Source organism: Manacus vitellinus, unplaced genomic scaffold, assembly GCF_001715985.3.
Source record: "Manacus vitellinus isolate BGI_N305 unplaced genomic scaffold, ASM171598v3 scaffold_19_pilon, whole genome shotgun sequence".
Taxonomy (NCBI): Eukaryota; Metazoa; Chordata; class Aves; order Passeriformes; family Pipridae; genus Manacus; species Manacus vitellinus.
In genome coordinates, this window is record NW_021939395.1 from 2524078 (window position 1) to 2536549 (window position 12472).

At 43.7% G+C, this 12472-nt stretch overlaps 1 protein-coding gene across 4 annotated transcripts in view; it reads right to left on the bottom strand.

Annotated features, from left to right (window-relative positions):
• The window catches only part of TAF1 (TATA-box binding protein associated factor 1), a 28316-nt gene that overhangs the window by 10803 nt on the left and 5041 nt on the right, over nucleotides 1-12472 (bottom strand). For all 4 annotated transcript variants that reach the window (XM_018070677.1, XM_018070679.1, XM_018070676.1 and 1 more), the window contains exons 6-24: nucleotides 11947-12165; nucleotides 11291-11509; nucleotides 10920-11121; nucleotides 10527-10640; nucleotides 10032-10199; nucleotides 9044-9171; nucleotides 8830-8937; nucleotides 7844-8017; nucleotides 7575-7748; nucleotides 7377-7481; nucleotides 6224-6424; nucleotides 5223-5364; nucleotides 4332-4462; nucleotides 3731-3811; nucleotides 3173-3322; nucleotides 2926-3045; nucleotides 2597-2772; nucleotides 1592-1833; nucleotides 171-378 (exon numbers count right to left, since the gene is read on the bottom strand). In XM_018070677.1, coding sequence (XP_017926166.1) covers nucleotides 171-378; nucleotides 1592-1833; nucleotides 2597-2772; nucleotides 2926-3045; nucleotides 3173-3322; nucleotides 3731-3811; nucleotides 4332-4462; nucleotides 5223-5364; nucleotides 6224-6424; nucleotides 7377-7481; nucleotides 7575-7748; nucleotides 7844-8017; nucleotides 8830-8937; nucleotides 9044-9171; nucleotides 10032-10199; nucleotides 10527-10640; nucleotides 10920-11121; nucleotides 11291-11509; nucleotides 11947-12165 — 3062 coding nt within the window. The remainder of the gene's footprint in view (nucleotides 1-170; nucleotides 379-1591; nucleotides 1834-2596; nucleotides 2773-2925; nucleotides 3046-3172; nucleotides 3323-3730; nucleotides 3812-4331; nucleotides 4463-5222; nucleotides 5365-6223; nucleotides 6425-7376; nucleotides 7482-7574; nucleotides 7749-7843; nucleotides 8018-8829; nucleotides 8938-9043; nucleotides 9172-10031; nucleotides 10200-10526; nucleotides 10641-10919; nucleotides 11122-11290; nucleotides 11510-11946; nucleotides 12166-12472) is intronic.

Sequence of the window (12472 nt, forward strand, 5' to 3'; positions counted from 1 at the left end):
CCAAACGGAGAGACATTAAATCTCTCTCTCCACAGTTACCGGGCTTCCACACTCATTTCTACATTTCTTCACTTAAGCAAGATTGCCAATGGAATCAAACAGTCTACAGGCAAAGTTAAAAAGGGGGAAAAAAAACAGAGGAGATAAAAAGGAGATCGTAAAGGCCTTACATGAACTCTTCGTCCTTGGTGGTCCGTATCCGGCAGTAGGCATCGATGACCGCGGGCTTCCGGACCGTCTCACATCTCACGTACTCCTTCCCATCCTCGTCTCTAAACGTGCGATAGATCTTGAGGCGTCGGCCGGTGGCAGAGGAATTGAGGCTGGTTACAGAGGCAGTGTCATCATCCTTGTGAGAGTTTGCTGAGGCTCCTGAAGCTGGTGCCACAAGAGAGTTTTATTTAACTTTCTTTCCACGCTGTAGAAACATCATTGTTTAAATGCAGCAGGCAAGTGTTGGCTTAAAAACTTCCAAGACACAAATTAAGGAAAACCTAAGCAACAGAAGTCTTGTTCATGTTCTCTTATCATGCTGTGGATAAAGGTGAAACAGAAGTAAAACACTGAATTATCCACATGGATTGTAAAGCCAGAAGAAACATCTACAGCCAACAGGGACGCACAGGTGCTTTAGTATAACTTGCAAGGCAAGTGCAACATGGTCCTGAAGATTGACTGTAGTGGTTGCCATCATAGGTATGGACATCTGGCAGAAACTGAAGGTCAGCTATTATCCAGTTTTCCAAGGAGTATTCCAGTCAGTGAGCTGGCCTTGCCTCATGTGACCACAGAACCCTTCCAGCACCATTCATAATTTTGGTTGAGAGGTTTTGTTCAAAATAACACTGGATATATCATCAGGAAGTGTTCCACATATCCCTTACTAAAGCATTCCCAGTAATTGTCTACTAGTGATTTATTCCCAATCTGAGAATAAATGGCAACAATAATGTTGATCCAGCTTTGCTCACACACATGCTCATGTGGTCATGAGCACTGTCATACAGACAGAAGTTCATTCACAGGTCAAACATTTTACCTGCCAGCTGGGGACATGTCAAATTCTCTGCTGGAATGCACTTAAAATAAACACATCTGCAGGAGATCCAAATCTGGCAGCTGCCCAGTCACCCCCAAAGACTCTGACACAGCCCACGGTGTAACAGGCACTGCTATCAAGCTGCAGACTGTGCCTATCTGTTCACATACAGAGCTGTGTTTACACATAAGATCCAACTAGAGAACCATAAGCTGGTTGCAGGAATTATTTGTGAACACATCTTGAGAAAAACACTGAAAAACAGCTCCACCCCAAAGAAAAAAAGCACTCACTGCATGCAGCAGTGAATATCTAAATAAATACCAGAGTAAGTTTATAGTTCAAAAGTAACAAAAGCCATGGGGCAAAGAAAACACTTCACATGCATTTTCTGCTCAAGAGAAGAGGGAGAAACCCCAGATAATCATGTCTATACATTCTCTCTGTAAGGAATCCACACTCTCTTGAGAGGCCAGGTCAGCACATTTTGCACCCTGACACAAAGTTCTGAATCCCTTCCCAGGCACAATTCTGGTGGTTGCAGTTACTTACACAGCCCCTTTTTGTCTCTCCTGTCCTTTTTGCCCCTCTCTTTGTCATTGCCACTGTCTTCTCCCAGAAGCATCCTTTGCAATTCCTTTCGTTCCTGCTCTTCCCTTTCCCGAGAGAGCTGAGAACTAGTTTTCTTGTTCTGTAACATGTTCTCAATATTCTTGCCCATCTCTTCAAAGTCACTGTCTTCAGCTGAGCTGCTATCTGTGTCTGTTGACAGGATCTCAGTGGATTCCAGAACCCTGAAACAGGAGGCACCTTGAAAGTCAGTTACTGTTGCCCCTCACTCAAATAAAAAAATAAAAAAACCAGCCTGTCACCTTCCCAGAAATACAAAGGTAAAAATGATGCAAAAGCTTGAAAATTAAATGTTGTGAATTACTACTACAAGAACAGGCATAATATATTCCTTTCTCAGTTCTCCTTGTAATCCCCATGTCTAAAAGATCAAATTGTTCCAAGCCAATCTTCTCCAACAAATTGATCTCATCTCCATCAACAGTACTGTATTCCCTCACCACTCTCAGGTCTTGGGCCAGAACAAGCAATAATACACAAATTCTTCTGGCAGTTCTAAAGTATAGGACATAGAATTGGTAGCTGCTACCCAAGGCAGATATGGCAAACCACTCATAACAGAACAAAACAAAAAAAAAAAAGAAGAAAAAAGGGAAGAAAAAAGAAAGAAAGGAAATAGGGTGGTCAACTACTGATCTGTGGAACAGCAGAATATCTCATGTCATTATAAGTGGCAGACCATGCAACTTATTCTACCTTTCCAAAAGGTCTGTGAGAGCAAGAAGGACTAAGAGGAGTAAGAGTGACCCCTAAGTTTCTATTTAACAGCCAGAGGACTCTTTCTCACTGCTATATTTTGTGGGCCCAAAAAGGTGAATCAACACCTACCCCACCACATATCAGTGAGCCCCAGGCATGCACAGTGCTGGACTTCCAAGGTGGGGACAGGGTGGGGTTTGAGGCTGTGAACATCAGATAAGAACTTACTTATTCTGTAAATCAAAGATGCGCTGACACTCTTCTTTGTATCTCTCCTGATGTTCTGCCACAGAGAACCGAGAGCCACGTGCAAATTTGCTCATAGGACCTTCCCCTGACCGAGCCTGCTCCGTGGACATCGTACGGACCACATCGATCACCTCCCACCGGGACAGCTTCTTTATCTGGGAACAGGAAGGCAGACACAGCTGAGGGGGCTGACCGTGGATCTCAGCTCCTTTCCACACCAGGGCAGAGTAGAAACATGTATGTTCCTTCCACCATCAGCTGCTAAATCCATTAGTGAAGTCTGGAACCTGCTCCAGGCGCACGCTCACCTCCTCCTCAGGGACTCCAAATTTACGCAGAAGCTGTTTGGCATTTTTGAGAGAAAGTCGGCGCAGATCAGCATCTGTCCCAGTCACTGTCTTTTTCACTGGCTGAGGCTCTTTATCATCCTGTTCAGAGAAAGATTCAGCCTATTAATGTCATCACACAGCAGACTTTCCCAGGCTCATGTGGTATTTTCTCTTCCCTCCATTTCTCCCACGTGACTTTCCAGTTATTGCTCCTTGGGAACTGTACCTTCTGCTGGGTTGGTTTGTTTGGAATCTTGACATAAGAAAATCCTTCACCACAACCAGTAGGATCTGCGACACCAGTCACTTCTAGGAGGCACTTGCCCTTCATGGCAGCAATGAAGGCTCGTGTGGTGTTCCACGGAGCCGTGCGCACCTGCCAGCGAGGAGGGAAACAATCAGAATCCTGCTCCACCCGTGGAGAATTCCAAGCTTTTAATTTTGTTCTCTTCCAGTCATACTGAGAACTTCTCAACTGACATAATGAGAGTGAATTCCACTTCTTGATCCTTCGGTTGCCCTGACAAAACTCCAATGAATAACCGAAGTGCTAACTCACAAAAGGCATTTGAGGCAAAAAGCCCGGTCCTGAAAGGGCCTGGCGAGAAGGATCCCCAAAGGATACCCCAAAGACAGGTATAAGCTGGCAGCAAAGTTCCCAGGAAAGTTGTGAGAACTTTTGAACCACTGAATCCTACTTTAAACATGCCCTTTCAATATAAAGGCCTCGTTTCTCTCCGGCCATGCAGATTTACCTATTGGCAAGCACACTCATGTATGGTACCTCATCATCAATCTTCATTTGGAAATCCTCTTCATTCTCCTCTTCTGGTGCAAAGAAGGATTTCTCCCCATAACCTGCATCCTGCAGAGAAATATTAGGGGAAAAAATGAGAACTTGAAGTCTTATAAAGGTTACTGGACAAAGAACTAGAAGCATCTCTGTGGAGACTTGTCATGCTCAACAAGCACACTTCCACAGATGGTTGTTTGTAAGATTCACTGTGACCCACAGTACCACAGATGCCAAACTGCCCAGTATTTTCACAAATTCCATAACTAAATACTGCACTCAACTTCAGAAAAATAATCAGTCTCTCTCACAGCCACTTACTGGTTACTTTCTGCTGTACAGGCCAGGTAAAAACACAGGCCCTTTCTTATACCTTCCTTTGCTCCCTTTGAGAACAGCTAATTCAATGCATAAGTAATAGGGGTAAGAACAGAGTGTCTCTCTCTTTAAGAACTAAACTCCCTTTTTATGCAGCAGAGAACTTAGCAAGCTGCACAACAGCCAGGGACCTAATTTGCCTACTTCATAGCAAAAACAGTTTTAGGCAGGAGTTACCTCGACCTTCACAAAACTGCTTGTCAGGACCATTTACCTTCAGTCGCTGCTCAGCTGCAATCATGCTGTAATAGGCACAGCACTGCTCTGGGGACACCATTGCTCTGATCTCCTCCTCTGTTGGCAATCTGAAATCTGGCTTCAAAACCCACCAGTTTGAGTCCATCCCTGAAAAATGCACAGGTCAAACACTGAGGGGTTTCCCACACGTGCTGGATTCCATCACAGTCCTAACTGTATTTCAAGATTTGGTACCCTGCTGCAAGGCTGGCAAAAGGAGCAAGCATGACAAATTTGTGACATTTAGGACCACTAAAAGTGATAGGTTTTTTTCACTCTGTGTTTGAGTAAATCAATGCCCTCTAAACTCAGCAACTGTTATATAAGCAAATTCTCACACATTCATGCTCATTCAATGTATAAACTACATTCCAAAAGCATTAAATGCACCTTTCACTTCCTTGCCTCAAAATACTTTTCCCCATGGCTGCCCAAAGAGCTTTGTATTACCATCTGCTTAACATTCTGCATATTAAAAAATGACAAGAGTCAGGTTCTCAGAGCACTGCTGGACTCGCAAAGATGGGACGAGCTTTTATTTGCACGTACATGCTTGCAAAACAACACAGCCACACACCAAGGGAAAGGAATGTGTGTGTGTTGGTGTTGTACATTGTTATTTTACAAGTAAATCATTGCCCAAAGGGTTATTAAAAATGCCTGAACTGTAGTCGCTTCTCAGCATCAAGCACAACTGTGCCAAAACAAAGGGCGCTTTTATAAAAATCGGAGCAAAAAAAACCCCTTTCAGATTACATTTCGGTTCTTCAAGTGGACGTTTTCAAAAATGGGTTTAACAGGATCTGCTCTGTGTGGAACCCCAAGAGCAGCAGGGAGGTGCTGAGCACCCAGAGAAAGGTTTCAATACCTGTGCGTTTGAAATCAGCACAAAGCTTGAGCCGCTTCCGGATGCTGCTCTCGGAGTGGGAGGGAAAGGCCTTCTTGATGTCCTCCATCCGAATCCTCCGAGGGCGGTCCCTGCTTTTCCAGAAGAGGCGGTAAATAAAAACCTACAAAACAAGACTCATCTGTGACGCCCAAAGGAAGACAACAAACCTGCAAAGGTAGCACAGGCAGTGATATTTCTAGTGGCTGCTTCAGACTTCCTACTGAAAACCCATTGCTTCTTATAAATTTATTAAGGTTTTCCAAGCCACACGTCTGCTTCAGGTCCAGCTACTTTTGAGAGTGAGATGTGGAAAAAAACATTTGTCTTGAAGTTCTGTATTATCACATTAGAAACGTTAACCTGTGAACAGCAGGGATTTTCCTGTTCTGCAAACGCCTCTTGAGTTATAGTTTTGAGTTAAACTGACAGCAAATTACTAGAGATTTTCTCCAAAATCTGAATTTGGGGATAGTTATTTGAATGCTCATGCACAGTCCCAAAGCTTTACTGCCACAAGATCCAGGGAATCAACAAAGGCCTATGAAGCAACTCTAATTCTGTGCTGTGTAATAGGACTGTGTTTCTTAATTTTAAGATTTCTTAATTGTCTCCTTGTAAAATCCATGTAACTGTAATTTTATACAGCACAATCACTTCAAATTCATTCTAACATCTTCAGTTTCCTACACTTTTATATAATCTCGTAACCTTTTGTTTTGTTTAATAAAAAGCCTCTATCATATACTTATCAGATAGGATGTAATTAAACAGAAGCAGCATGTTATAAATCACTGGCTAAATGACAACCAAAATGTATAGTTAATATGCAATTCTTGAAGTGTTCTCACAACAAAACTAAGAAACAAAGGGAGTCATAGCAGGGCAATGAGCTTCCCAAATCAAGGCTGTCCACCTGAGGCCTGTGCCATAGGCTTTCTCCAAAGATCCCTCAGATCCCCAAACTGTCTCTTGTCACATACCTGCAGGAAATCTCTGATATGTGTGTTAGCTCGTTTAGAGTTGGGACCAGGGACTTCATAAAGTGGGCACTCCTGACCAACTACAAAAATATCCACGAGCTCTCGGATGTAGTATCCTTGTCGCGTCCGGATGATCAGAAAATCTGTCTCAGGCATCTTGTGTAAATAAATAGGGGCCCGGAAAAGATTGTTTTCAAATGCCTATTGAGAGAAATAAAGTTTGAAAGTCAAGTTTTGATCAAATTTCCTGTAATTCAATCTACAAAAAGGATCTTAGAAAAAAAGAGTTCACTGCAAGGGTACACCATCATTTATATCACAATCCGTGTAGATGTGCACTCAGAACACTCCTTGTTTATGCAGAGAATAGCCAAGGATGAAGAACAAAAGCATAAAAAAACTGTAGAACAAATGCACAAAGAGATTGAAGGGCTCTTTGGACCCTTAGAGGTACTTTAGGACCTTTAGGGAGGTACTTAAAAAAAGGACAGAAAGAACACATATGCAGAACAACACAACCATGGAAACCAACCCAGGACACACAGACAGCCTGGGAATGGAAGAAGGCAACACAGCAAGGACTGAAGACTGTGCCCAGGAAAGGAGGTTGTAAGAACCTAACCAGAAAAGCAGAGAGCAGCAGAGTTCAGCATTTAAAGGTTTAAATGAGTTTAAACCAGCACCAAGGAGGGACTAGACTGAGTGGAACTGGCATCAAACAGACAACTAGCAGTGCAATTCTCAGAAGTACACATAAAATTTTGCTCACAGATCCTGGACCATGATAAATCCATGTTTTCTATACCCTCCAACACACCTGTTTACTGAGTTCCCCAACATTCAAGCAGCTTTGGCCTTCCACTCAGTACTCTCTAACAGTATTTCTAATGCCATTACTAAGCAAAGCACCAAAGATTCAATTCCTGCAATTCCTATCATTCCTACAACAATTTTAAAAATCCTACAATAGAGATTTTTTTTTTAAAAAAAGAAAGCTAAGAACTAAATTATTACCAGGAAACAAAGAAGTGTAAACTGGAAATAAAAAAGAATCCGGTCTTTTTGGAAGCTGAGCGTTATTTGTGATTGAATAAATAGGGCATGTAATACTCCAAATTCATCTTATCTGTATTCTCATGCTTGCTTTTCTCACCTGCAGTAACTGGCCTGGATGCAGAGAACCCAGGAATGGGGAAGTGTGACAATAAACAGTCTCTCCGTATTTGCAGTCTGGAGCTCCTGGATCTTTGCCAGGTTTCTGCAACATGCAATGAAGGTGCAGTCAGGACTCAGACAGAGTGGGGCAGAGGAAAAAAAAATCACTGTCCAGCAGCGAGATCCGCATACTCACCCTTTTGTAGTAATTTTTAATCTTTGTTGCCATGCCAACCTGCATCATCAGAGGGGCGTTTTCCTCGCTGTACTCAGCCAGGATGAGATCCCCGTCCTTGCCGGTGAGGTCCTGCGGCGTGCGCATGAAGAACATCTCACCCCCCCCGGAGGCCTGGCGCTCCTGCTCCCTCATCTGTGCCAGGGACAGGACAGGGCAACAGCACATCCAGCGGATCTGCCCCGCCCAGGGAGCCCCGGCAGACACCAGGGAGACACAAATAACTGTACCTTGGCTTTCTTCTTGATGTGCTTCAGCAGAGGCTGCACAGCGTGGGGCCCGGGCTGGGACAAGGCACCGAAGGAGTATTTCTTCAGGGGAGGCCGATGGAACTGTCGGAGCTTCATGGGACCCATGTGGGTGGGAAAGAATGGCTGGCGAAGCTCCACTGCTGGGATGGAGTGCTAACATGGGAACAGAATCTGGGTTAGGAGTGATCATCCTCCCACCCTGGTAAACCTTACCTAACAGAACCCAGCAACACCTTGAGGTATTGTAGCAGTAACACAAGTGCACTGAAATTCAATTATCATACATGTTGCCTTTTGACAGAAAGTGCTTAATGCCATATATTTTTCGTATATACTTTCTTTGTGTACAGAGGTGACTTTAGTTCTACTATTTCAACTGGTACCCAATGAGAAGATCTTTTTATTAACTAGGAACTAAATGTAAAGCCATTATCCCTATCAATGGGAGAGAAGTTCATTTGGAATTACATACAGTTTTCCCATTACAGAAGATGCTGGAGTCAGATGAGGTTTTAGAAGAAGTCACTGAATACCACAATGAAGGAAGAAAAAAATATCACCTCTTCCCACAGGGCCAGCGAGCAGCAATTCAAACTTACCAGAATCTAAATTATTTTTGTAATATCCAAATTAAAACACACACCAGTAGCAGAAGTACAGCCTCACCTCTTGATGATCTGCACCCCTTTCCCCCCTCCCATTATTGCTTCAGAAAGAGTACTACACAAAGAGACACCTAACAGAAGCATGGAGAGTAGGAAACAGCAAAATCCAGCACCTAAACCTCACTTTGATGGGGCAATCAAAAGTTAGTTCAAACTCCTAATTTTAATTAAACAACATTAAAAATATGTCTCATGAACACTTAACTGACCTCCTAAAATCTAACTTCTGTTTGTCTACAAATCCTAAATCATACTCTCAGCTAGAAACCTCCTACTCCAAGTGAGCATCCCTGTGACTACCTGAATGATGTTGCCTCCAAAGGTTCCTCGAAGTCCCTGCTGTTTGGGGTAATAAAACTCATCATTGGAGAGGTTCCAGGGATCCTTCACCTCTGGCTGAGACATATTCTAATTCAATTTTAAACACAGAGAAAGAGGTGTCAGAAAAAACCCAAACCAAAATGACTCCTTCCTCATCATTCCCAGCCTACAAGATGCTAAAGCTCATGCTGACCTGCTGTGGTTCTTCCTTGATCACACCTGTTTTTCCCAACAGGATTCGACTCTTCTTTAGAGAAGATTCTTTCTTGTTCTCCTTGGATGGAGAGTTCAAAGTCATTTCTTCCTTTTCATCAGGAATTTCTAAAAACACAAACAATTTCGCTCGTAGGGCATTTGTTTCCTTTTTTTTTGTACCTTAGCTTCCTACTGTGCTGCCCCTTGATCCAGATATTTCAACCTTTTTGTTCAGTTCCTGGGGTAACTGCCCTCCTTCTACACTCCTCCCCCTTTTCCTCCATGCAGGTTAATATGAAATAAGCTCAAAAAACACAGAAAAGCTCCATGCTTATATCTCTCTCTTACCACCTTCAGTAGAACTAACCCCTTTTCCTGAGGAAGAAAATGCAACTCAGGCTATATAAAAGTGTAGGAATATCCTTATTCAGGTATTCATTCAAATTTCAAATCAAATCACACATTCAACTCAAGCTCAGTAGCAGTTTGCAGCAGCAAAAAAAAGTGATGAGTGGTATTACACAATGCCATTGCTCCCATGTGCCATTAGTGTAGTCTGAAAGAGGCTTAAGGAATCTGCTTCTTCAGGCTCTGAACATGAGCAATGATGAGAATGGCATGGGCTAGTCTGTGGTTTACTTCTTTACCAACATGCATGCCAGCAAAATTAAGACAGTCACTTCTAAAACACATCAAGAGTCAGATGAACTAAGTTAAGTTTCAGGGTATTAATTTTTGCTTTCCTGCTAGTGCCTTTAACTTGGAAGCTGGAAGCATACAGCACATCATTAAAAGTTATTAGTGTTGCTGCCTCCTGCTTAAGCCTTTGATTGCTTGCAAATTACCTTCAAAAGCCAGAGCAAAGAAAGGCCATAAGTATTGCCCCAGTCCATTTACTTCCACTACAGTGTGATCATAAACCCTTGGCTTCCACTTCCCCTTGTCTTTTCCCATTTGGGTCAAATTTCTGGATGCCACAAACCTACCTAGAATTATGTTTTCATCATTTGGATCAAGTGTTAAGACGGGGGGATCCAAGTAGGTTTCCATTGCCTGATCATCCCAGATGATATTGTCTTCCCAACGACCATACACCAACTCTTCATTGTCAATTGGGAAAATAGAGTACCAGGGCTTGTCTTCATCCAGGGAAACTGCAACAATCATAAGGTAGAACCCTTGAGAGTTTTACACAAAGCCTTGGCAGAACACTATTTCAGAGCCCACCCCCACATCTTATTCCCTCAACCTTCCTCATCTTTCAGGGCTTTCTGAGGCAGGACCTCAAAAAGGCGAAAGAAAACACATCTTGGAAGCAAAGAGGAAGCAGAGCCCCAAGTCTGAGCTTTACCAACACTTGAAACACAACCTCCAAAAATAAAATAAGGTCTCTAGAAATTTTAGAGCAAACAAGTAGCCTTTCTACCACAGAAACAAGTCACATGCAGCTATTCACGGGCAAAGATTAATATCCTCATTACCTTGCTGTTCAGGGGCCTTTTCTTTGCACTTTGCTATGCCCAGGACTCCTGCTACACTGGGTTTCTGTGCTAGTGGAATTGGTGAATTGAGCAAAGAGCCACTGCGGTTCAAACCTGGGGAAAAGGAAAACAAAAGTAAGGTTAGCTTGAGTGGGAGGCTCAGGTATTCCACATGGAGAAAAAGCCAGAGTTGGTATGGGCTGGGTTTTTTTAACAGAAGGTGCCCACTTTGGTTTTGGAAGGAGTCTGAGAGTCTCAGAATTCTGAGCAGAGCTGTGATTTTGCCAAAAAGCATTCCCTGACAGGAAGAATTATGTTCTGCGTTTGAGACATGGAATTGCCCATGTACAATTGTACTACCTGCTGTAAAATTCGTACCAGACCACTGATTACCTTGCTGGGCATTGTATGCAGTGGCGTTTCTAGTCATGCTCGATGGCAGCCAGCCTGCCAAACTGGCACGCTGTGTCTTAGTCCCCTTGTGCTTGACATCCTCTCCATTCCAGATGACATCATCCTCCCACTGGAGCTGTGTCACCATAAGGAAGTGCTCATCAGCTAGCAGATCATCCTTCTCCTTCGCTGACTCTGCGTCCTGGAAGGAAATAATAATTGCTGGAAGACCTGAATCGCCTTCATCCTTTCAAACTAAAGCAGGAAAATTCAAAGTCTCATTTTGCATGGCACACAACTGTCCACCGGCCCATCACCAAACTCGCACTGTGCAGGAATCCCCACATACATCCCCACAGTTCCCCTCTCACCCCCTCATCTGCGTGTCCTTTAACCTCCTGCTCGCTCTTCTCTTTCAGCTTGAAGCCATAATCAAATCCACTGCCATCTTCAGGGATGCCCAGCATGTCATACCAGAGCTGTGCTGGGCCATAACGCCACTCTGCCACCTTGGGCTTTGTGTCTGTCACTTTGTCTATGTCACCAGTTGACTGGGAAAACTTGGACTCCACAGGTGCCATCATGGTAATCTGGAGCACAGCAAAGGGGGGAATGGTTACACGGATGCTCTATCTAAGTGTCAGTAAGAGGCTTCTTCCTTCCAAGTCTCCCACCTTAATCCTCGTAGAAGAAAAGCATTTCTAAGAAGTTCTTTGCCATACTTACTATCTGCCTTAAGAATGTTCTGCAATTAGACTTCCAAGAACACAGAGATTTCTTCTTGACACAAAGAGGATAAGCTCTCCTATCGATCCTGTACCACGGATGCAGCCTTCTCAGTAAGAAGCAACCACCTGAAGCCACTGACTAGTGTTTGGAGAACAGTTGCTGCACAGCTGGAACACAAGCCAACTCTGTTCTCCAGTTTTGTTCTGAGGGAACAGCTCTTTCCTCTACAATCCGCTGTCCAATCCACCACTACCCCCAGCACTAGCTGGTGACCCTCTCTAAGTCTCAGATATCCCACCTCATCATCTGAAAGGCACTGCTCAGGAGGGGGAGGAGCAGCAAACTCATACTCCCAGGGAGATTTTCCTTCCACTCCACTCTCAACCACAACTTCACCCTCCTGTATCTGCACTTCTTGTGCCAACTCCCGATGCTTCTTCTTGCGTTTCCTCCGGGCGCTCCTCCAGACCGACGGGACGTTCTTTCCGGGGCCGAAGAGACGCAGGAAACGCAGCACCTAAGTCAGGAAAAAACAAGAGAATTAGAGGGAAATAAAAAGAGACACTGTCTGCCTTGCCCTCCCCTGAAAAACAGTAATGAAAGAGAGCACTCTGAAATTCAGAAGCTTGGCCTGTACTGCAATCCCAGTTCCCAGTGCAATCAACAGTCTCCTGGTTACACTTGGAAAAGAAAAGTTTCTGATCTGTTTGATGGAACCTCCATTTTCAAATGGATTTATTCTTAATTTCAAACGCAAAGAAACTCGGGAGAGAAGAAAGAATGCCTTTACATAGTGGGCATGTGGTTAGATACCACCTGGAAAT